Consider the following 25366-nt stretch of genomic DNA (forward strand, 5'->3'; position numbering starts at 1 on the left):
AGTGAATCTGTGCAGCTTAAAAATGACCTGGTAAGGCCATGGAGGTCTCCAGCTCAGATGCCTCACCAAGAAAATGCTGCAGGGAGCATAGTTGACTGACAGATGCTGCATCTTTGAATCTACTGTGTACATCCCACACCCAGCTGTTCCTCGTTAATCACTGAGCAGAATAGGTGTCCTAGAACCAGGACTTTCCTGTGCAGTGGGAGATTCATCCATTGGGCAACTTTGGCTCAGGGTCTCCCTGTCAGCCTGGCTGAGACTTTCTCAGAGCTGTGCCTCAGTGCATGGCTTTTCCTACCCAATCCTTTCTTCCTTCTCCTCTTCAACAGACTCTCCTTATGTACTCCTTCTTCCTTCCCCTTTATCCTTCACAACCATTTTCCTCTATAAATCCCTAGCACATCTAATCTTATTCTGGCATCTTCTTGGAGGATCCCAATCAACACCTTATATACTGTTTCATTGTGTGTGTGTGTGTGTGTGTGTGTGAGAGAGAGAGAGAGAGAGAGATTCTTCTCCACCCAGCTACAGCTAGATTGGGAGATGCCATAAGACCAAAGAGCTTTTCTTACTAATTCTAGTTGGCCCCCCAAAGCACTAAATCATTCTAGAAAATATTTTTGTTCATACAATTGAAAAAAAAAAACAGCTGGCATTTATTGAGCATTTATTATGTGCCAACTGTACTAAATGTTTTATGTGCATGATATCATTTTCACGAATGTACTATTATCTTCACTCTGTAATGAGAAAACCAAAGCTTTGAGCAGATAAGTTACTTAGTTAAAGTCACACAGCTGGTAAATGGCTGAGTTGGGATTTAGACAGTGGCTCAACTAGTACTCCATATAGTCTCTCAATCTCGGTTTGGAAAGAGCCTTAAATATCATCTAGTCTGACACCCCCAAGTGATCAAAAATCCAAGAAGCCATATAGCATTTAGTTGAACACCTCTAGTGCTGGGTAGTTCATTCTCTCTCTAAGGAATATACCCCTTCCTAGGCAGAGAAGGGAAATTCATTATTTTGCTTCATTCTCCTGGTAGCAGGTATAAAACAGGCATAACCATTCACTACACATGAGTTTTATACACGTGAAAAATTGAAGCTTGGAGAAGTGAACTTGACCTAGGTCTTATTGGTAACAAATGGCAGAGCCAGGAATTGAATGCATGTCTTTTCAGTTCTAGAGCCCTTCCTATTTCCAGTTCTTACATGGCTCTGACAGGTGAGTATTATAAAAACAAAAAGGGAATAAGGGCTAATATTTATTGAGCACCTCCTCTGTGCTAGGCATTGTGCTTTGCATGAGATATCCCATTTGGTTTTCGTCACAGTCCTATGAGAATAATTATCACTGAAGCTGCTCAGTGGCTAATTCAGTTGGACCCCAGAGGTCACACCTTTTAAAATTATGTTCTGCTGTGTACACATTTCTTCCTATTCAGCCCAAAGCTCCTCCTATTCTTTGAGTTAATACAGAACTAGTTGAGTTCCTCTTTGCCAAGCCTGTTCTACAAAACCATATGAAGACAGCTTTTGTCTGTTCTGCTCAGGGCTGAACATTTCCCATCCTGCCTTGTTTTCTCATCCCCTCATCCCCAGCCCTATCTCCCAAACATGATTCCCTTTATCTGCTTCATTCTGAAAGTGTCTGCTGATTGCTTAATGCTGCCCACAAAGGAAGCCAGAGAACCAAAACTTCCTGTGAAAGGGAAGGCCAGGGTCAGTCTTTAGGCAATGGTGAGAAAATAATGACTTTCAGGCATCGGCATCTAGAGTTACACGGCTAGGTATTTTGCATCTGTAGAGTGTCATCTTGCAGTAGATGCCTTCTACAGAGAAGATGAGCTGGGCGCCATGGCTCACACCTATAATCCCAGCAGATCACTTGAGTTCAGGAGTTTGAGACCAGCCTGGCCAACATGGTGAAACCTTGTCTCTACTAAAAATACAAAAATTAGCCTGGCCTGCCTGGTGGCACGCCCCTGTAATCCCAGCTACTCAGGAGGCTGACGCAGGTGAATAGCTTGAACCCGGGAGGCAGAGGTTGCAGTGAGCCGAGATCACGCCACTACACTCCAGCCTGGGCAACACAGCAAGACTCTGCCTCAAAAAAAAAAAAAAAAGGAAGAGAAGATGCAGCCATAATGATATCATAATCCCCAGCAGCTCAAGGTTGAGGGATAAAACATGAATCAGATCGATCCAGTGTGAAACAATGCCAAGGATAAGGCATTCAAATCCAAACATATGAAATAAACCTGCTGCAGGCTGGGAACCTACCCCACAGGGTTATTGGAAGGATTAAATGAATTAATGTATGCGAAGTGCTTAGTACAGTACCTAGCACAGAGCAAGTGATCAATAAATATCATTTAGTACTAACATCTGCTGTGAAATGAACCCAGCACGGTGAGAATGCCTGATTCTTCCTCGGGAAGTGACGTCAGGGAATAATAATAGTACCACTTCGCTAGGACTCCCCATGGGCTCAGCCTTCATATGCATCAACCACTTCAATTCTTAACAACCTGTGGCAAAGCTATTATCCCCATTTTAAAGACATAGAAGCCAAACTCAGCAAAGTTAGGCATCTAAGTGGTTAAAAGCTTGCTCTTTAGACTCAAACAGTTCTGGCTTTGAATTTCAGCTGCAGCACATGTATGACTTTAAACTTGTCATTTAATGTCTCTGTGCTTCAGTTGCTTAGGCTGTAAAATGGGGTTATAAAACACCTTCTTTAAAGAGGTGCTGTATGGATTGAGTCAATATGTGACACTTAGAACAGCGTCTAGCACATCCTAAGCACTCAATAAATGTCATATGCACACATGCCCACACACACAAATACGTATATACACACATATACACATGTCTATATATGTATATTTATATGTGTATATGTATGTGTGTGCATATATCTATATCTATGTACAGCTGTCCCTTTTCTTTGCACCCACAATACCCTATGATACTTCCCCAGCACATCATAAATCATCCTGCCTTATAACAATGTTTCTTATCTTTTGCTCCGCATCCCAAACATACACACTATATAGATTGTGAAATCCTGAAGGTCTCATTTTTTTAATTTCATTTTTACTTTATTTTATTTTAGCAGAGTCAATAAATCTTTGCTAAATAAATGGAATAACAATACTTCATTTTATGAAATGAAGGGCTTTGAAGGATGAGCAGGAGTTTGTCAGGTGGAAAAACGGGAGAAATAGGCACCTCAGGTTAAGAATTGCAGGACTACAGGCCACCCACCCCAAGGCACAAAAAATTACTAGTGGGTTAGCAGCAGGACAGAGCAGAGTTTGAAAGGAAGGAGTCGCTTGTAGTTAGGCAGAGAGAAAGGGTATGGTCCTCAGGCCTAAAAAGAGAAACCAATTTGTTTAGAGAATGCAGCTCCCGTGGCAGCCGGCTGCTCTGAGCCGGCGTCCCAGCAACCTAGGAGAGTTCACGACCCCCGCGACCCCGCCCCCACCAATTCCAGCCAATGAGGAAGCCCTCCTCGGCGTCCCGTTGCCAAGCAACCGGTTCTCCCCACCCCCACACCGCCCAGGGGTTAGCAGTTGCCTACTTTCGCCACAGTGCGCTAAACCCCTCGTTGAGGCCACCTTAGTTCTCGGCCGCTCTTGAAGGATGGAGATCTGGGAGCCCCTCCATGGGACCCCTCTCACACTTTGTCACTGGAATTTTATTTATTTTTTAGTTCATATTTTATTTTGCTTATAGAAGAGAAAGATATCCCTTCCGAAGAGGAGGACGCTTACAGAAGTTTATAACCTTTCAAAAAGTAAATAAGTCCAGGCTCGCCTGATTCTGCCCTACCCGGACTTCCTTATCCAGTCTGTGGGAGACCCAGGTGCTTTCTCATTACTCCTCAGAAGGAAAACCGCTTTGGAATTCGTGTAATTGGGACTTGGGGATCAGGGAGAAGTTGCCGAAACCTCTCATACCAGTGACTACTGAAGTAGAAGATTCTGGAAAAATCCTTGCCTTGGGGGCACAGGCTAAAACCTGAAGGATTTTTAAGATGACCAAGGTTCCAGCCACCAAGAAGCTTCAGCGTTCCCCCAACGAGGGGGCTGTCCGGCCCTTTTATGCCTCGGAGAACCTAAGGCAGGTAAGTCTCCCCACTGCTGAAACCAATCATGTTTTCGAGAACAAGTGAAATAGGAATTAGCCTCGAAACCAACAAGGGAGAGGGAGAGAGAGGAGAGTCATGGTGTAATTAAATTGTCGAGACACATCCCTGTTGCTATCAATGGTTGGTTTCTCTTAAAGAATGAAAACGCGAACCAGAGCAGTGAGCTGGGCCATCCTATTAGCCAGTAATTCCAAAATGATGGAATAAATCAGCAGTGACATTGTAGAACATCAGAAAAAAATTAAGATGAATTGTAGGTTTGCCGTCTGCAGGACTTACTCTCAGAGATCTGCTGGTCTCCAGAAACAGGCATATCCCCTCTCTCTATGGAGAGCCTGCAGAGGGTCAACTTTTGGGGTTCAAAGGCTAGGTTTGCCATGCACCAGCTGTGTGACTTTAGATAGGTTAATTGCTTAGCATCTCTGAGGCTTTATTTCCTTGTGTCTATGAATTTAGAACAGGAACATCAACTAGGCAGAAGCAGTGTGAGGACTAAATGGAATAAGCTATGAAAATTGTCCACTGTGATGTTAATGCTGGATAATGTGTTTATGGGACATGAAACAGTGTTGTTGATTTGAAAAACAAAGAAAAATCGATACATACTGAATGACTGGAGTTAATGGTTCCTGTTTTTAAATGATCATAACTGGATGAGCACAACTGTAAGTGTGCATTTGTTATTGTATCCTCAAATCCCACTTTGCATGGATTGGCCAAGGTCAGCAATGCTCGTCCACTCTGGTGCATCCACAAGGCACATTTGTGGCTCACAGTCATGCCCCAGGAAGGAGGGCCTGGCAGGCGGTCAGTCCGTGAAGGAGAGCTTAAAACTCACAAGGGCTCTCCATGTAGTCCAAAATGTTCCCAAGCTGCTCTTCTCTAAAGCTTAACCTATCTCTGTGCACTCCTCATTACTCAGCCCTCTTAGCAAGACCACTCTGCAAGATACAGCCTTTTTCCATCTCCTTTCATCTCAAAATACCACACAGAAGGATGTTCAATCCAGAACAGCCCCCTCTGGGACTGAACTTCCCAGCATAGCGGTGGGAGAATGAATGAGGGAAAGAATGAAGAGGGAAATGAACACTTCAGTAGCGAGGGTGAGCATCAGAGCGGGAGCAGCAGACAGAATAACCCTGGGTTTGGATCTGCCTCTTCGCACCCCTGTGGCCTTGGGCAAGCTGCAGAACTGCTCCGCTTCAGTGCTGCCATCTGCAAATCGGGAATGTCATAGAGCTTCCTCATGGGATTGCTGTGAGCATTAAATGAGTTAATGTACACCAAAAGCTACGAGCACAGTTCCTGACATATAGTAAGCACACTTTAGGTTTTAGTTCTATTGTTATTTCATTTATTCAGTAAAGATTTATTGAACCCCTGTTAGGTGCTAAACACTTGCTCTAGTTAAAAATGAGACTCGCCTTCAAGAATCTCACAATCTATAGTGTGTATGCTTGGGATGGGGAGTAAAAGAGATAAGAAACATTGTTATAATGCAGGTTGATTAATGATTTGTTGAGGAAGTATCAGAGGGTGTTGTGGGAGCAAAGAAAAGGGACAGCTAATTTAGATTCGTGCGTGTGTGTGTGTGTGTGTGTGTCTGTGTGTTGGATTTTGGGAAGAAACAAGCCATGTACTCAAATAGATGCAATAGAGTTTTTCATCCTACCAGAGAGAGATGTAGAGAGTGGAGGAAGATGTAGAAGATGAAATGATCATCTCTTTCTCGGGAGGAGGGTAGTGGGACTCAGGGAGGTCAAGAGATGGGAAGGCTTCCGGGGAACTGTTGGATAGACCAAGACTTCTGGCCCAAAAGCCTCATTGAAATCCTTCTGCACCCCTCTATACTTGCTAGGAAATAATGAAGACCCCAGGGGGTTCCTAGCTCACATTCAAAAGATCATGCCCTTAGGAATTTCAAGGTTTTAGAGCTATAGTAAAGCATTAATTAACCTAATCTAGGGTCAATAGAAAGTGACAAGCCACAAGGAAATATGTAGAGATCAGGATTGATGTCTGGGGTAAATCAAACGAATAATAATTGCAGTCATGATCATGATCATGATGATAGTTGGCATGTATTGAGTATGCATGCATCATGTGCCACGTATTGAACTCACAAAACTCTTAAGTGTCATATTTTCAGAACCTTCTACAATCCTTCAAGCTATGAACTGTTACCTCTTCATGAGATGGCAACACTGAGGCTCAGAGAGGACAGGTCTCTTACCCAAGGGCACCCAATGGGCAAGGAACAGAACTGGGATTTGAATTCATATCTGTCTGGCTCTGAGCGCAAGTCCTCTCCATCTCACCATTCTAGTCAAGCTGTGATAAATGATTGTTCTGTTCAATGTGCCCAGCACCTCAGGGGCTACAAAAATAAGGTGTAAGACATAATCATTGGCTTCAAATAGCTTCCAGGTTTGTTTGGAGGAGGAAAGGGAACGACACCTAAAAGTAGAATCATAAAATGCCAGGCGGCCTGGTAAGTGTCCAGTGAGAAGGAATATGGGGAGTGGCCTCTGCTGGGGGAAGGTATGGCCGCACTGGCTGCACGGTAATATTAAGAGTCCCCTGCATACTAGTATAATGAATGACTGTTGGAAAAAACTTCAAAAGGGTCTCGAAGCCCTCTGAACTGGCCGTTTTCCTTTCTCACAGGGCTGGAGATTGCTATATCCTAACGAATGTTCCACTGGCAACTGCCTTGTACAGGCTCTTCATGGTTTTTTTTTTTTTTTTTTAAACTGAGGGAATATAAATAACATATGCAAATCCTCTGTTTGGAAGTCTTTTGTTAAAGAAACCGTCTAGCTTGCCCTTATGTTGGGTTCCCTAATCTGCTTAGGGAGTCCGTTTTCCCTTTGTTTCCCAAGGAAGCAGAAGAAGTCTAATGGGATCAGACATGGGGGAGGGGAGAAGCAGATTGTGTATAGGATTACCACGGACCCACGATTTCTGCCTTGGAAAAGGCTGAAAAAGAGAGGTGCTTAGAACATCCCCCTTTATGTTCTAGAATGAGAACTCAAAAGTAGCATTTGGCAAAAACTGTAAAGGTTTGCAATCCTTTATACAAGCTCTGTCTCTTAGTGTCTGAACTTTCCACCTCGTTGTCATTAAAAATCCAGAGAGAAAAGCAGCATCCCTAATTTGGGCAGATCCTGAAACTTTCAGGAACCATTCTGGGTGCCTTGCTCATATCCTAGCTTTTAGTGATTAAAGGAGCAGATTCTGCCAGGCGCAGCGGCTCACGCCTATAATCTCAACACTTTGGGGGGCCGAGGCAGGAGGATCACTTGAGCCCAGGAGTTTGAGACAAGCCTGGGCACTAGAGGAGACCCCATCTCCACAAAAAGTAAAAAAAAAAAAACAAAAAACTAGCCAGGTGTGGTGGCATATGCCTATGGTCGCAGCTTCTTGGGAGGCTGAGGCAAGAGGCTTGCTTGAGCCCAGGAGGTCAAGGCTGCAGTGAGCTGTGATTGTGCCACTGTACTCCAGCCAGGGTGACAGAGCGAGATCCTGTCTCAGTAAATCAACCAACCAATAAAAGAGCAGATTCTTCAGCAAACTCTGTGGGTTTGAACCCCAACACTGCCACTTACTAGGTTGTGCGATCTTGGGCTACTCAGTTCCTCTCTGTGCCTCAGTTTGCTGCTCTGTGAAACAAGTGTATCACGTTTTATCTAATCCAAGAAGCCTTCCATTTCCAGATGCATCACCATTTTCTTGTGCTGCTAAAAAAGAAAACTCAACAAATTAAACTATCACCTGTTTCAATTATGTGTCCCAGCTTCAGAGGTATTAAAATGCAGAAAGAAAAGGTGCATCTTAGAATAGATGAAATACATGTAAAAATGCTTCCCCGTCAAAGGGGTGTTGTGGGAATTAGATGAGTTAATGTGGGTAATGCTGTTAGAACAGAGCCTGGCATAGAGTAAATACCATTAAATGGTAGCCACCATTACGGCGTTGTTTAATCCTTTCAACGACTCTATAATAGAGGTATTGTTAATAAGCTTTAGTACCTAGGTAGACTGGGGCTTGAAGATCCCGAGGGTCTAGTTCTCTGCTGAGAGGTAAGTTGGAAGGTACCTGAAGAAGGGGGCAAACCCAGGTATGGAAAAGACCTGGGCCTGACGGTCTCCATCCTTCCTGCCGCCCCACCCCCTGCCCCCACCACCAAGTGATGAGGATGGATGTCTCCTGAGACAGCCTTGGAAGCCCAATCCAGCATGCACCCAGCTGGGCTGCCTGGAGTCGGAAAAGGAGACCCAACATATTTGAGAAACATTTTCCCCAACAAGAGAAACCTGGACTCCCAGCACAATACGTTTCCACGGCAAACATAAAACGATTTTCCTCCTTGTCCACATAGAAGAAATTGTGACCTGAAGAGATAAATGGCGGGCTGTAGTGAGTCATTGGTTTTTGTTAAAGGTGACGTCAGCGCTCAGTGATCTCTCTGGCCTCTAATCACTGAGACCACGCCCCCTGCATGGAATCACTGATTACCCTGAAAATATAAAACAAAATAAAATATCTAACAACCACTTGAGATTCCATTCTAAAGAATCTCAGCTGGCTGTACCTCCATTTTTATATTGCTCATGACTTAAGCCAGGAAAAGAGCAATGAGGGAGAAGGGACTCTTTTCTCTCTCCAAGGGGTTCTTCTAGCTCCATTGCTACTGCATGAGATAAATTGCAGAATTCATGGTTTTTGTTTAGGTGGTTTGTTTGTTTTTTTGTTTTGTTTTGTTATCTTTGTGGCCTAATGCTTTGGACAGGCAATGCTTGCCTTAGCGAATCTTGCTGTGTCTAATTGCATGGGCATGTGACAGTCGGCTCCTTTCCATGATAAATCAGGATACAGGGAAGGAGTGTGTTCATTACCTCCTGACACGGGAAGAGCGATCAGCACTCTTCATGCTGGACAAAATGAAGCAGGCTATTTGTCCCATCTACAAAGAGGCAGCTGCTCTGTAGGGGGAGGGGAGGGTGGGAGAGGAGTGAAGAAATGATCCAAGAGTCTTGTTGATGGGATAATAATCTTTGTAATTAGTTAGAAGCTCTGCCTTTGAAGTCAGGCAAAGGTGGGTTCAAATCCTCTTTTTGACACTCTAGTGTGAGTTTCTGGTAAATGGGGTTGAAGAACAATAAGATCTATGGCATAGATGTTTTGGAAGGATTAAATAAAATATGCATGTGAAATACTGAGCACGATACCCAGTTAGCCTCCACTAAGTGGTGACAGTAGTCATTATTGTTACTTGTGCTCCTCTCCCTTCTCTGATTGGACATGAGTGCTACCATGACTGTTTTGAAGATACGGCCAACCCAGAGATGAAATCTAGAGGAAACTGAGTATTAACTGTAAAGTCACATAGTGAGGTCCATCATTAATGAGGCCAGGCCCCAGCTTAAGGGTAGAAGGGAAGAAGCAGGTCCAAAGATATTTTTAGAGTTGGTATGAGAATATATTTGCATGAGAGATGCAATGTGTTAGTTGTAGAGAAGGGGGTGCTCCTGAACATGGTTTGAGTTCCTTGGATTTACCTCTCAGCTCAGTCCCATTATTCATCTTTTAATCCCATAGAGAGCCAAAGGGTAGTGAGGAAAAATAACAGGAAAACACCATATATCAATTAGGGTTGTTTTTGGCTGCAAGTAAGAGAGAAACTGAAAAGCAGCGAAGTAAACAAATAGGCATTTATTTTTCTCATGTGAGAAGTCTGGAGGTGGGTAGCTGTTGGCATTGGCTCGAGAGCTCACTAGTGTCAGGCTGGCAAAGCCTTTTCCCTCATGGTCACAAAATGGCTATCCCAGATCCAGGCATCACATCCATATTCCAGCAGAAAGAGGAAAATGCAGAGAGGAAAAGCTATGTTTGTCCCTTTTATGAGGGAAACAGAAGCTTTCCAAGAAGCTTCCTCACCTATTTTCTCTATTTCTAATTTTCCAGAACAGTGTCACCTCTCTTTTCGAGCAGTAAGAGTGGCTGGGAAAGTATGCATCTAACATGAATATAGAAAGCAGGGGCAGGGAAGCAATGGTGATATTGAAGATGAGTACTTGATTGACTATTCAGCAGTGACTTGCACAGATGATTTCACAAAAACTCAAATAATAGGGATCCCAAGCCATGCACTGAGAGAGGGTAACCCAAACAAGAGAGTCATCCCTATCCCCTACCCTACACAACAACTGCTTGGGAATCTCAAGGGCACTTGTCCATAGTAGTCCCCATCAAAGAGCTGCAGGGGTGAGGGAAAAAGTAGACTTCCCCCAGGGGGAACATTTATTCACTCAACTAACATGTACTGAGTTCCAAGTACATGCCAAGGGTGGTTATAGGTGGTGGGGACACAGAAGTGAATAAAGAAAATCAAATGAGACACTCTGGACACTCTGGAAAACAGGGAGAATAACAGGAGCATGGATCTAAACTAATGGAATGTGTGCCATCTTTATTCCTGTGACCCCCATCTGTTTCCACTGTTTGGTGAGGCTTAAGGAAATTCTGGTTAGATAAGCCTTTGCACAACTGTGGAAAGAAACTTATTCTTGACTTCCTTTCAACATCCCCACAGCCTCCAAAGACTCAGCCATCAGCTGTTAAATTCAAAAGCTGCAAAAATTCATATGGGGTTCAGTGGCAAACAGCACTTACATAAAATCTGACAGAAGCCAATTAAACCTTTCTTGGACTGAATAAACCAACATATTTTTTCTCAAAGATATTTCTGACAGCTAAATTCAAAATCATAATCATCATAATGGGATACCTTCTATCATGAGATGGTGGCATTTTCCCTTCTGAATTCCTGTTTTCAAACTCTGCTGAGAAAATTTCTTGCGGGGCTCAATTTTGATCTAATGTATTTCTGCCTAAATTGGAATTTATGCAATCGGTAGTTTTATTTAATAACTTGAAAATTAGCCGCGTCTGGCAATCGGCTTGCAAGCCTGGAAATGCCTTGGGGTTTCTGGATTTCACAAAGTGGGGAGATTATACAACTGGGACAGATTCTGGGATAGGTTCAGCATTGTCAGTGGTTTTGTAGTGGGCTGTAGATCAGGGGCAGAACAGACAGAGACTATCCCCCACTGCAGCCTGGTACATGATCAGGGTCATCTTTTGAGGTATATATTGAGCACCTACCATGAGACAGATGTTTTGAGGGTGCTAAAATGCAGCAGACTTGTGGTCTTCTCCCAAGGAACCCACAGTGCTGTTGGAAAGAACATTTATAAATAACTATGAATCAAGATGGTGAATAACAAGTACCAAAAGAAAGGCAAACTGTATATATATATATATATAAGCTTGAGGTAGAAACAAGTTCTATCATGGAAAGACAGGTGCAGTGAAGCTATCTGAATCTTGAACGTTGGCTGGATACAGACCTGGGGTGGTACTAGACACTGAGCCAAACCTAGAACTCATTTTCTAATACATCAGGGAGGAAGGGAGGGGGCGTATTACCATTCTCCTGCAAAAAAACAAGTTCTTTCTTGGTATCCTGTCTGACAAAATGCTCCCTCACAGAGCTCCAGCAGATCACTCTTTTCATACTCTCCCTCTCCATACCCAAAGTTACCCAAGTTTCTGTCCCAAAGGGTTGTCAAATTACGGAGGACTTTGCCCCATGAACTCCCACTAAAGCTTTAAATAATTGGAAATATCTAGTGTGTTACTTCTTTCCAGGCTTTACGTTTCAGCAGAGTTTCTCAAATTTGGCACTATTGAACATTTGAGGCCAGACAGCCTGTCCGTTGCATTGCAGGATGTGAAGCAGCATTCCTGGCCTCTCCCTATTAGATGACAGTTGCAGCCTCGCCATGGTGACAACCAAAAACTTCTCAATATTGCCAAATGTCCTCAGGGGGCAAGACCATCCACAGCTGAGAATCACCAGCAGGAGGATACTAAAGTCTTGACTACCCTTCCCCAGTCGAATGCCTATCTGATGGTAAAACCTTCCCAGTCTAAATAAATTATGCCATCGTGTACCCAGTTGTTCAAGTAGAAACCCAAGCTTCATCTATGACCTCTGCCTCTTCATCACCCCGTATATCCAATTAACTACCATAGGATGGGTGTTCAGTGGATGCTGCCTCCTTCCCCAAGGTTACCACCTGGTCCACTGCACCATTATTTCTTGCCTGGACCATCCCATTGGCCCCATAACTGTACTTTTTACCTTCCATCTGACCCATTGTCTTTCAATGCAAGTGTGATACTGTCATTCCCCTTGTTAAAACAATTCAGTGACACTCTATTGTCCTCAAAATGAAGATGAATATCTTTAATGAAGTTTAAAAGTCTCTGCACGATCTGGCCCATGGCAGGTTCTTCAGCCTCATCTTTCTTCACTTGGTCACCACTAAGGAGCCACACTAGTTTTGGAATTTCTGCCTTATATCTTCTTCCTCCTCTTAGAACATTGTCTCCCTCCCTCTCTCTCTCTCTCTCTCTCTCTCTCTCTCTCTCACACACACACACACAATCTCTCCTACTTCTTTCAATGTCAGATTAAATGTCATTTTTTTTGACAAGCCTTCCCTGGCCACCACCTCCCCATCCAGGTCACATGCTTCTTTTGCACCGTAAAATTCCCCTTTGTAATACTATCTTCCCTAGGAAACTGTAAGCTCCTCCAGAGCAAGAAACATGGTAGCTTTTTTGTTGCTACCACTTTGGTATCCCACAGGACCTGCCACATGGTAGATGTACAATTAAGACTTAGATGAGTAGGATCTTTCTAGTGCTCTCTTGTCTCATAAGCATAACATTAAAGCCAAACCAACCCTGCTTAAGACAGAAAAAGGAGGCTGGGCCTGGTGGCTCATGCCTGTAATCTCAGCACTTTGGGAAGCCAAGGCAGGCGGATCATGAGGTCAGGAGTTCGAGACCAGCCTGATCAACATGGTGAAACCCTGTCTTTACTAAAAATACAAAAATTAGCCAGGCTTGGTGGCGTGTGCCTATAATCCCAGCTACTCAGGAGGCTGAGGCAGGAGAATCGCTTGAACCCGGGAGGCGGAGGTTGCAGTAAGCCCAGATCGTGCCACTGCACTCCAGCCTGGGCGACAGAGTGAGACTCTGTCTCAAAAAAAAAAAAAAGAGAGAGAGAGACAGCAAATGGGGCCTGCAGTTTAGATGGGACACAGAAAGGAAGGTACCTCTCAAGACCTCTCCTCAAACAGTCCGTTTAGATGGGACATAGAAACGGAGCTGCCTCTCAAGACCTCCCCTCAAACAGCCAAATCCTTATGGTTTTTCATGGCAATACCTTTCCAGAAATTTGAATGGTGGTGGAGCAGGCATAGCCCTTACCTGGAATTAAGAGGCCTGGTTCCCAGCTCTCTCACTATCTGGCTGTATGACTTTTGTTTTTGTTTGTTTTTTGTTGTTTTTTGTTTGTTTGTTTGTTTGTTTTGAGACAGTCTCACTCTGTCACCCTGGCTGGAGTGCAGTGGCGTGATCTCAGCTCAATTCAATCTCCACCCCCTCGGTTCAAGGGATTCTTTTCTCAGCCTCCCAAATAGCTGGGTTTACAGGCACATGCCACCATACCTGGCTGATTTTTTTTTTTTTTTTTTTTTTTAGTAGAGACGGGATTTTGCCATATTGCCCGGGCTGGTCCCAAACTTCTGGGCTCAAGAGATCTACCCACCTTGGCCTCCCAAAGTGCTGGGATTACAGGTGTGAGCCACTGCACCTGGCTTGGCTGTATGACTTTGGACAAATCACTTAACCTCTTTGATTTCTTTGTCTTCATCTGAAGAAACAGGGAATCTTAACCTGGGAATTGCTAGGCTCCCTTGATGGCACATGAAAAAAAAATGGCTACCACTTACTGAGCATCTATTTTGCACCAATTTCTTTGCCTATATTATTAAAATGAACTCTTCAATCCAGTGTGGCAGATGCTATCATGACATGTAACCTCTACTTGTAGAGACAAGGAAACTGAGGCTTGAAGAAGTTTTGCAACCTGTCCGGAGACACCAGAGAAACAGGTGATGGAGTTAGGATTTGAATCAGAACCAAATAACTACAGAAAGCCTGTGCTCTTAAGATGAGCCTGGTAGGTTGCAATAAGAAGGGGCAAGTATCTCTCTAAAAGGGGCATCTATTGGTGCAATTTTTAAAGAATATATTTTAAAAGTCTCTGGAAGAAAGGGGAAAGTGCCAATTTTAGCTGTAGGCAATGCAAACAAGAATGTGACTGTGCCCGTGACCACAGACAAGGATATTTGCATTTTCTTGAGCTTTTGCTAAAATATGCTAGCAGGTTTCTGCCAGAAAAAAACACAGCTAAGGATGAGAAGAAGAGGGGGAAAAAAAACCTGCATGTGGCTTAGACTCATCTGTCTGTCTTTCTTTCTTTCTTTCTTTCTTTCTTTCTTTCTTTCTTTCTTTCTTTCTTTCTTTCTTTCTTTCTTTCTTTCTTTCTTTCTTTCTTTTTTTTTTTGACGCAGTCTTGCTCTGTCACCGAGACTGGAGTGCAATGGCATGATCTGGGCTCACTGCAGCCTCTGGGTTCTGCCTCCTGGGTTCAAGCAATTCTCCTGCCTCAGCCTCCTGAATAGCTGGGGTTACAGGCGCACCCCACCATGCCCAGCTAATTTTTGTATTTTTAGTAGAGATGGGGTTTCACCACGTTGGTCAAGCTGGTCTCGAACTCCTGACCTCGTGATCCACCCACCTTGGCCTCTCAAAGTACTGGGATTACAGGCATAAGCCACCGTGCCCGGCCAAGACTCATCTTTCTAAATAATGTTCATTTCAATGAAGATTTATAAGCCATTTCTAATTAGAGTCACATTTCTAAGAAAGGCATATTTTGATACGGGGTCAATATACTGCCAAGAACTGCTAGAAAAAATGGAGAGGAAGACAGGCCCAATTAATGAGAGATGAGGCTCTGGGGTGTGTGTGGCTGAAATGTTGATAATCGTAAACAGCTTAATTGGGTTGAATACTTTGAGTAAATAATCAAGTTAAAGGGATTCACTGAATCCAAGCTCTGACCCACTGAAATTTTTATTTTCTCCAAAAAAATTCTGTATCATAATTGCCTGTTTATTTTTCTAATCTCACCACTAGGCTTGTAGCTCCTTGAGGAAGGTGACACCATGCATTGCTCATGATTCTATCCTAGAGCGTAGCACAGGGGCTGATAATGGCAAAATGTTCAATATTCTCTAGTCTCTCTTCTCAGGACCAAGGATAGCTCCACATAGTGAGGCAACACATTCCTTAGGCAACTGGAAATTCCATCTGGACAAGGCCTACAAATGTCTTATTACTATATTCCCAGTACATGCTGGGTGCTCCATATATGTGAATACCATTCTAATACTTGCTATGTAACCTTGGGCAAGTTACTCTGTATGCCTCAGTTTCCCTCGCCTCCATACAAAAATAATAACAGTTCCTGCCTCATTGGGTTGTTGGGAGGATCAGGGACAGCCCCAGGCACGTAGTCAGTGCTCACAAAATGTTATCTCTTAATATCCTCCTTCAAAATCGAAGCCAATGGCTCGCAAATATCAAGAATTAAAACATTTAAATACTGACATTTCCAGAGATGACGATTCTTATGATGATCATTTTTATGCATTCAGGAAAAGGCAGCCAAAAGGATAACATGACTAAAATGTTTCACTTCTAAGAGCCCTTGAAGAAAATGCCCAAAAGGCAATTAGCACATAACTGTCACCCGTGTTGCTATTACTTATTAGCTGATCCCATCCTCTGCTAATCAAACTGCTTCTTTGATATTTTTAGACCTCTTAAAAGAGGCTCCTCAAAACTCAGGAAGCAATGCTTGTTGGCAGGTACCAAAAAATTTGAGACATCATGAATATGGCATTCTCATAGGGAATGTGAGAATGGTGAGAGCCTTCTGCAGGGTCTTTTAGAACCAGAGTAAGCAGTTTGGATGCTTCTTTAACCCTAACTAGCTTCCTCACCTTTTCACTTCCTGCCCCAACCAACAAATAGCCCTCCCAGTCCCCTTTTCCTTGTGTTCTATGGTTCAGGATTTAAATTGCCCCAGTAAAAGCACATTTGAGTTTCCTTCACTAAATAAGCTCTAGCCAGAGCTGATTGAGTTAGCACCTGGGTCATGGGCTCATTCTAGGTTTTGAGTCCCAATTCTGATACTGTTTGCCTGCTCTGTGACCTTACACTACCCTTTTCACTTCTCTAATGCTGAAAGCTCTCACCTGTAATTGAATCTCGTGAAGATTCAAGATAATGTTCATAAGGACTGAGTCCAAAATAATAGCTAAGTTTGACTTGTGATTGACATTTTTCAATGCTCTTGATGTTTTATGTACATCCCAGCCATCTCCATGTTCTGGTGTATGTAATGCCAAATTGGCTCTTTTGTCCAGAAAAAGATGGCATAGTATTGAGAAAAGAAATCTCCTCCTGATGAATCATCATTCTCTCAAGGTCGTCCTAGAGGTATGTTTTTATACTGTCCATGAGGTTAAAAATGATGTCGATGTTTTAAGAATAAGTAAATAGTACATTCTATAGCCATGATCATGATAATAGAAGTAACTGATTTTATTGGCTGAGTACTTAATTGTGTGCCTTGTGCCATGCAAACCCCTTATGTGAGTTATGCAATTCCATGCACTCTACAGTGCTGAGGCAGGCATTATTAATTCCATGTTACAGATGAGGAAGCCTGTCAACAAGGGTCATACAGCTGCTGGTTAGTGGACCATCCATCATTTTTAACCATTATGCTGTATTTCTTAACAAGGTAAACTTGACTTTTCCCTAGGGGTGGGTGGGTTGAGAGAAAATATGCCCCCACTCTCAAAAGAAGAGCAGAAGGAAGGAAAACCACCCACTTTGAGAAGGTTTGGGGGATAGAAAGAACATTGACTGCATCTTATAACTGTTCACTTCTGGCTTCTCTTCACCCACCAAGGCCAAGGTCCAGGGTGTGTTCCTTTTTTTTTTTTTTGAGACAGAGTCTCTCTCTGTTGCCCAGGCTAGAGTGCAGTGGTGCAATCTGGGCTCACTGCAACCTCTGCCTCCCAGGTTCAAGCAATTCTCATGTCTCAGCCTCCTGAATAGCTGGGATTGCAGGTGTGTGCCACCTAATTTTTTTGTATTTTTAGTAGGGACGGGGTTTCACCATGTTGGCCAGGCTGGTCTCAAACTCCTGACCTCAGATGATCCGCCCATCTCAGCCTCCCAAAGTGCTTGGATTATAGGTGTGAGCCACTGCACCTGGCCCAGGGCGTGTTTCAAGGACACTCTATTCACCCCAGTAGTCCCTGAAGTTGACAACAGACAGACATTCCACAGGACTCTCAATCCACTCCATCTCCTCCAAGAACCCCGCGAAGTCTCCATCCCATCTTTTGTAATGTCAGTAATCATGAATATACCCTGTTCATTGAATGAAGCCTGGGATTATCTAATCAACACAACTTTATCTTTGCCTCTCATTACTCCCTTCAGATATTTTCAGTGCAGGAAGCTCTTCTCTGGAGCCTGCATAAAAATGGTGTACCCAGTGCCTTTTCTGCTCACCCTTGGGTGACAGCCACTCTTGTAGTCTCTTTAAGTCACAAAACACAGCCACAATTCAAAAACCAAAAGCATTGACGTAAGATACTAAGCAACATTTCAACCTTCCCTCAAGGAGAAGAGTGGTCCTGTTCTCTTCCCTATTAAGGATGGTTTCAGGCAGGCCACCCAGGAGGGAGATGTGGGGTGTATCCCTATCTTGAACCAGGGAGATCCCCAGCTCTTCTTTGCTTTATTATTTATTTATTTATTTTTATTTTTTTTTATTTTTATTTTGAGACGGAGTCTCACTCTGTCACCCAGGCTGGAGTACAGTAGCATGATCTCGGCTCACTGCAACCACCGCCTCCTGGGTTCAAGCATTTCTTTCGCCTCAGCCTCCCAAGTAGCTGGGACTATAGGCGCATACCACAACACCCAGCTAATTTTTTTGTATTTTTAGTAGACACACAGTTTCACCATGCTGTATTTTTAGTAGAGACAGGGTTTTTCAATGTTGGCCAGGCTGGTCTCAAACTCCTTACCTCAAGTGATCTGCCTGCCTCGGCCTCCCAAAGTGCTGGGATTACATATGTGAGCCACCATGCCCAGCCTCTCCTTTGCTTTCTAACTGTATTGGCTGGAAAAGAAAATAGGAGACATGGGAAAGCTCTTATCAGCACTGCCATAAAATGGTTCTCTCTGGGTCCAGCAGATGCCTAAAATTGGCTCATTCTGAAGGTAATTTTGTTGGCTTTTTCAAAGTTCTCTACTGCAGTGCTGTGGTTCCTGCTCTCAACATATTTTCTACCAGCTGTGCACTCCCCTCAGATCCTAGTTTTTCAGAAGTCCACCCCATTCAGACTCATGATATTGGGGTGTCCTGCATTACTAGTAGGAGTCATTATGGGCAGGATCCCAGGTTGCTGTTTCTGCCTTTGGTGTCACATCTGATCCCCAGGTTTCACACACCCCTGACATACCACTGAAGACAAGCACCATTTCCTGATGCAGCAGCTATTCTCCATCTCTCTACCTTCCTTGCCCCAGAAGCACTTCCTAGCCTGCCTCTGTTCTCTGGATTTTCCAGGAGGGTGTCAGAGACCAGCCCACCAGTCACCAGCTGCAGGGATCTCATCTTCAACTCTTGAGCAATCCCAATGGTGGCCTTTCCCTCATTCATTTTGAGGTGAAGGATAAAGCATCCTCTTCCCTTTGGAGTCAGGATTCAAAGCATCACAGAAGCTGCTGATGAAATTGCTTCACAAGTGCCTCTCTCCCTTTCCACTCTCTAGTTTTCTGTTCTCAAAGTGGGTAAGAATTGAGAGATCCGTTCTCCCATAGCTACCTTGAAGATGCCTTCAGGGTGGTCTTTCTCACTTTTACTTGGTGTCTGATGCCTGTATTGAGCCCTCAGTCTATATTATCTGTATTAGTTCATTCTCACATTGCTATAAAAAAAAAAAACCTGAGACTGGGTAACTTATAAAGACAAGAGGTTTAATTGGCTCATGGCTCTGCAGGCTGCACAGGAAAGATGGCAGCATCTGCTTCTGGAGAGGCCTCAGGAAGCTTTTATTCATGGTGGAAGGCAAAGCGGGAGTAAGAGCCTTACATGGCAGGAGCAAGACCCAGAGAGAGAGGGGGAGATGCTACAGACCTTTAAATAAGCAGATCTTGTAAGAACTTTATTGTGAGAACAGCACCAAGAAGTTGGTGCTAAACCATTCATGAAGGAACCACTCTTTGCTAGAGCATAGCAAGAGTGACCTTTACTCCAGTTCCCAGTAAGTTCCTTGTTTCCATCTGAGACCACCTCAGCCTGGACTTCATTGTCCATATTACTATCAGCATTTTGGTCAAAACCATTCAGGAAGTCTCTAGGAAGTTCCAAACTTTCCCTCATCTTTCTGTCTTGTTCTGAGCCCTCAAAACTGTTCCAAACTCTGCCTATTACCCAGTTCCAAAGTCACCTCCATATTTTCAGGTATCTTTATAGCAATGCCTCATTCCCAGTATCAATTTTCTGTATTAGTCAGTTCTCACACCGCTATGAAGAACTACCTGAGATTAATTTATGAAGAAAAGAGATTTAATTGACTCTCAGGAAGCATGGTTGGGGAGGCCTCAGGAGACTTACAATCATGGCAAAAGGGCAAAGGGGAAGCAAGCACATCTTCACATGGCCAGCAGGAGAGAAAGAAAGTGAAGGGGGAAAGAGCTACGCACTTTCAAAACAACTAGAGATCATGAGAATTCATTCACTATTGTGAGAACAGCAAGGGAGAAATCCACCCACATTATCCAATCGCCTCCTACCAGACCCCACCTCCAACACGGGATTACAACTCAACCTGAGATTTGAATGGGGACCTGGGTCCAAACCATATCACTATCCTGCCTGTTAGTCTATCCTGTTATCCTACCATTTACTAAGGGTTCACTGTGTGCCAGGTGATTTACAAACAGTGTTTTGAAACCTGAGGACAACTTTGTGAGGAAGGTGTTATCACCTTCTTTTTACAGATAAGAAAACCAAGGCTCAGAATTTAAATATACTTATAAGATGTTGCACTGCTAAATGGATGGAGAAGCTAACCCTGAAAACCAGCCCAGTCTGGCCCAAAAGTCCCAACATTTCCCTCTGCAAGATGACCAGAGCTGCTAATAATTGCTGGGATGGAGTCTTGGCTTCATTCTCAAGTTTCTCAAAATTCACTTCCCAGCCAGACATGGTGGCTCATGCTCATGCCTGTAATCCCAGCACTTTGGGAGGCCAAAACAGGTGGATCACTGAAGGTCAGGAATTCGAGACCAGCCTGGCCAACATGGTGAAACCCCGTCTCTACTAAAAATACAAAAATTAGCCGGATGTGATGGTGGTGGGTACCTGTGATCCAAGCTACTTGGGAGGCTGAGGCAGGAGAATCACTTGAACCAGGGAGGCGGAGGTTATAGTGAGCCGAGATTGTGCCACTGTACTCCAGCCTGGGTGACAGAGTGAGACTCTGTCTCAATAATTAAAATTAAAATTAAAAAATAAATAAATAAATTCACTTCCAGATGATGCTCATACTGCCTGTATGAGCCCTCCTTGCTACCAAAGACTCTTAAGCTCAGGAGAAGTTACAGGAGCATTTGAGAGGGTGGAGTGCGGGTGAGGGGGTTATGACACTGTTCACATCAGATGCAGCTGTCTCAGGGTCACTCACAAAACAAAGTGTCCCTTTTCTCCTTTTTTTTTTTTTTTTTTGATATAAGAACATGGTCCTCCTGCAAATTGACTTGAAAGGAAGCCAGATTCCACTGTTCCTTGTCTGCCTGTGAAGGAAGATAGCCTCTTTCAGCACTTAAAGGACCTTAATCCATGATAGGGGACTTCATGAAATGGCTGGGGATGTTGATCAGAGGTCAGATGGCCCCTAAGTAGCCAACCCAGATCCAAAGGAAATCAAATAATGTCACTCCCCAGAAAGCAGTTTTTATTTCACCAAAGGTTTGGAAACTGTGCATTAAACAAATCTCTCAAAATCTCTGTCTCTCTCTCTCTCTCACTCTCTGTCCATCTCTCTCTGCCTCTGTCTCTCTCTCTGTGTCTGTATTTCTCTCTCGCTCTGTCTCTCATTCTTTGTCTCTCTATGTTTCTCTCCTTCTCTCTCCCTTCTCTCCTCCTCCTCCTTCTTCTTTTTTTTTCCGAGACGGAGTTTCACTCTTATTACCCAGGCTGGAGTGCAGAGGCACAATCTCAGCTTACTGCAACCTCTGCCTCCGGGGTTCAAGCAATTCTCCTGCCTCAGCCTCCCAAGTAACTGGGATTACAGGTGCCCACCACCACTCCTAGAAGGTGAGATAAAGGGGTGTGGCTGGGTGCAGTGGCTTACGCCTGTAATCCCAGCACTTTGGTATTCCAAGGCGAGTGGATCACCTGAGGTCAGGAGTTTGAGACCAGCCTGGCCAACATTGTGAAACCTCGCCTCTACTAAAAATACAAAAAATTAGCTGAGTGTGGTGCTCACCCTCTTCCTCGCTATCAGCTCTCTCTCCCTGCTCTCTCGCTCTCCTCTTTCTCACTCTCTCTCACCCTCTTTCTAGCTATCTGCTCTCTCTCTCCCTGCTCTCTCGCTCTCCTCTTTCTCACTCTCTCTCACCCTCTTTCTAGCTATCTGCTCACTCCCTGCTTGCTCTCTCTCATTCTCTCTCTCTCTCTTTCTCTTGTCTCTCCCCTTCCTCTTTCCCTTCTTCTCTACTTCTCTCTCTCTTTCTCTTGTCTCTCTCCTTCCTCTTTCCCTTCTTCTCTACTTCTCTCTCTTTCTCTGTCTACCCTCCATCATGATACCTAACAATATTTCTTAGTTCTTCCTATGCTTCCTTTTAGCTTTTTAAATAATTGTAACAATTTTATCTGTTTAAAAAGTGAACAGAAAAACCCTAGACAGCCTGTTCATTTGGACATCAAGGAAAGCAGACTTTCAGACCAATTGCTAGGCAATCCAATCCCACAGACTCCTTGTTTCATTAATGTGCTTTCGTCTGCCTGGATTGTAATGGGTGTCTGTCTGTAATTGTGTACTTTAGGTAAATAGATCATTAGATAAGATTGATAACAGAGTGGCTTAGGTAATGTTTTAAACCAAAAGCAGAAAATCATCAGGGTGTCTCCAGCTGCAAATGACAGGACCACAATTCATACAGCTTCAGTTAAGAGTCTGTCAGGGTTTTTCGGCATAAATCGCCATTTTCTGAAGGTTCACCTTTCTGCTTTAACTAAGAAACGGGACGACTTTCTTCCCAGCTACAGCACAGTGCACGGGGCTCCAGGCAAGTGGATGTGGGTTTGTTTGGATAAAGAACTTGCTATCTAGTTACTGCTCATTCATGTAGACCACACAATGTTCTTACAAATAATTTCTTCATTTTGCAGAGGCTGGTTCTCAGCCTTTGCTGCTGCTTCAACCAGGGTCACAGAGCACTCAGACACTGTCTTTGTGTTCAAGTAGCAGTAGAATTCAGGCCAACAGAGACCAAGCCAGAGAAATCTCTTCTTGGGTTAAAGAGGCAGAACAATCCAAACCAATAGATTCTCCCAGTTCTGAAGATGGGGCCTCATCATCTAGAGCCACAGAGTCATAGAGTAACCTTGCAGGGCATCTAACCAGCTTCCTATCCAAAATGGGAGGATATGTAATGTTTCTGGCTGTCAGGCACAGTATGAGCCACGGCTCTGCTATTTCCTTGCTGTATGACCCTTGGACAAATCACCTCTCATGCCAAGCCTCAGTTTGCTTATCCACAAAATGGAGATAAAGACAGTGCCTACTTTTAAAAGTCTTGAAACTTGGGTAACCAGGGTAACTTGGTCTCCCTAAGAGAGGGCTGGCCTGAGGTGGACACAGTACTAACAGGTGGTCTGATCTTCTATATTGTCTTCCTATGTGTTGCTAAAATTGTTGGCCTGGGTTCAGGCACATACTCAGAGCTCATTAAAACCAGACAGATTAGGAAGTTCCTCCCTTTAGGAAGCTTTCTCTAACTCTGTCCTTGTTTTCTTCCTCCCTAACTCTGTGGGGCTCCACAGTCATAGCCTTCATCATGCAACTGCTGATACATCTGTATCACCACCAGCAGCAGATTCATCAGGGTAGGAACAGCTATTAATGATCTTTGAATTCATTCATTTATTCAAAAACTATTTGCAGCACACCTACTATGTACTGACTCAGGGCAGACTAGCCTCAAAATTGGGGCTTAGCCCGGGAGGGTTCTTGGCTTTACCCAGGAAAGAATTCAAGGTCAAGCCAGTAATGTTAGACAACAATTTTTATTGAAGTGGCAGTGTACAGCAGCAGCTGAACTGCTGCTCCTTGCAGAGCAGGGCTGCCCCATAGGCAGTGTGCCATGAGTAGCAGCTCAGAAAAAACTGCTTCTGCCTTGTCCCTGTTTTAGCTAGTCCTCAATTTAGTCCAGTGTCCAAGTCCCACCTCCTCAGTCAAGTCCTGCCTCCTACCTCAGTACCAGTTAAGCCCCATGGAAAAAAACATAATAAATATTTGTCGAACTAATTAATGCAACATCTTCCCCAAATAGTGGACCTATTATCTCCTTGTACAGCTACTTGCTCTAAACAGTACAAACTCTATTTAAAATGTATTGTTCTTTTTAAGTTTCCACTCATTCTTAACTTTAGATTTTCTGGATAATTCCAGAATATTCTAGAGGGCTATTTACTCCTGGAACCAGCCATCTTCAGTGAAATCTCTTTGAATATCTGAGATGAGGTGTTCTGTGGAAATCAAGATTCCCTAGGTACTGCACCTTTTGCTTTGTTATTAGAATGATATAGTTATCCGTTTCATTTTATTTCATTCATTTCATTTATATTCATATTCATTCATTCACTCATATTTATTTCATTTTCTAGAGTTCCTCACCCATCTAATGCCATATTTCTTTCTAGAGACTTTAGAAAGAACTCATGTCAATCTTTTATGAGATTGTTCAGACCATTTCCCTCCAAAATCTAGTGCAGAATATGACCAGAATTATCTCCTTCCCAATACAATATCAGTCCCCAGATACAGGCACTGTGGTGAACTTTCCCCAAAGTTTCCATCCAATTTTCTTCCTTTATTGGCTCTTGGTCCATTTTTCACTTTATTCCTGTGTTTGTCCAAAGATAAAATTCCTAGCAATGCAAATGAGAAATATATCAGATGTTTCACTTCAGGTTTGCAACAAAGGCCTGAAAATTTGGCCTTTCATCATTGCAGTATCTTGCATCAGGACCAATTTTGCAATGTCTTGCATTTCTCTCTGTGTTCTGAAGTTCTTTTCCACTAGTAGAATTTTTCTAAATTATTTTATTCTCACCCAAATGCTTTAAAAAACAATTTTATTAAAGTATAACATACATAGAGAAAAGCACACAAATATAAGTACATAGTTTTATAAGTTTTTACACAGTGAAAAGATCCATGCAACCTCTTCACCAAAATCAAGATACAGACCATTACCAGTGCTGTTGTTTCAACCTTTGTCCTCTCCAAAACTCATGTTGAAATTTAATTGCCATTGTAGCACTATTAAGAGATGGGGGCCTTTTTTATTGAAATGTAATATTTGTAAATATGTCGATGGGTACAGGTGATATTTTGCTACACACATTGTATGTGTAATGATCAAGTGAGGGTACTTAGGATACCTGTCACTGGGACCATTTATCATTTCTGTTTTGAGAACATTTCAAGTCCTCACTTCAAGCTGTTTTTAAATGTACAACACATTGTTGATAACTATTATTACACTACTCTGCTATCCAACATTAGAACTTATTTCTTCCATCTAACTATATGTTTATACCCATTTACCAACCTCTCTCCATTCCCAACACCCACACCCATATCTTTCCCAGCCTCTGCTATCATTCTATTCTCTACTTCATGATCAGCTTTTTTTTTTTTTTTTTTTTTTGAGATGGAGTTTCACTCTTGTTGCCCAGGCTGGAGTGCAATAGCATTATATTGGCTCACTGCAACCTCTGCCTCTCAAGTTTAAGTGATTCTCCTGCCTCAGCCTCCCAAGTAGCTGGGATTATAGGCATGTGCCACCACGCCTGGCTAATTTTGTATTTTTAGTAGATATGGCTTTTCTCCAT

At 43.3% G+C, this 25366-nt stretch overlaps 1 protein-coding gene across 1 annotated transcript in view; it reads left to right on the forward strand.

Moving 5' to 3' along the window:
- The first annotated feature begins 3581 nt into the window (after positions 1-3581).
- Positions 3582-25366, forward strand: part of CCDC60 (coiled-coil domain containing 60) — a 205292-nt gene continuing 183507 nt past the window's right edge. The window contains exon 1 of the mRNA XM_030821941.1: positions 3582-4137. Within this exon, the coding sequence (XP_030677801.1) occupies positions 4048-4137 (90 nt within the window). The 5' untranslated portion in view covers positions 3582-4047. The remainder of the gene's footprint in view (positions 4138-25366) is intronic.

This window comes from Nomascus leucogenys, chromosome 10 (assembly GCF_006542625.1).
Source record: "Nomascus leucogenys isolate Asia chromosome 10, Asia_NLE_v1, whole genome shotgun sequence".
NCBI lineage: Eukaryota > Metazoa > Chordata > Mammalia > Primates > Hylobatidae > Nomascus > Nomascus leucogenys.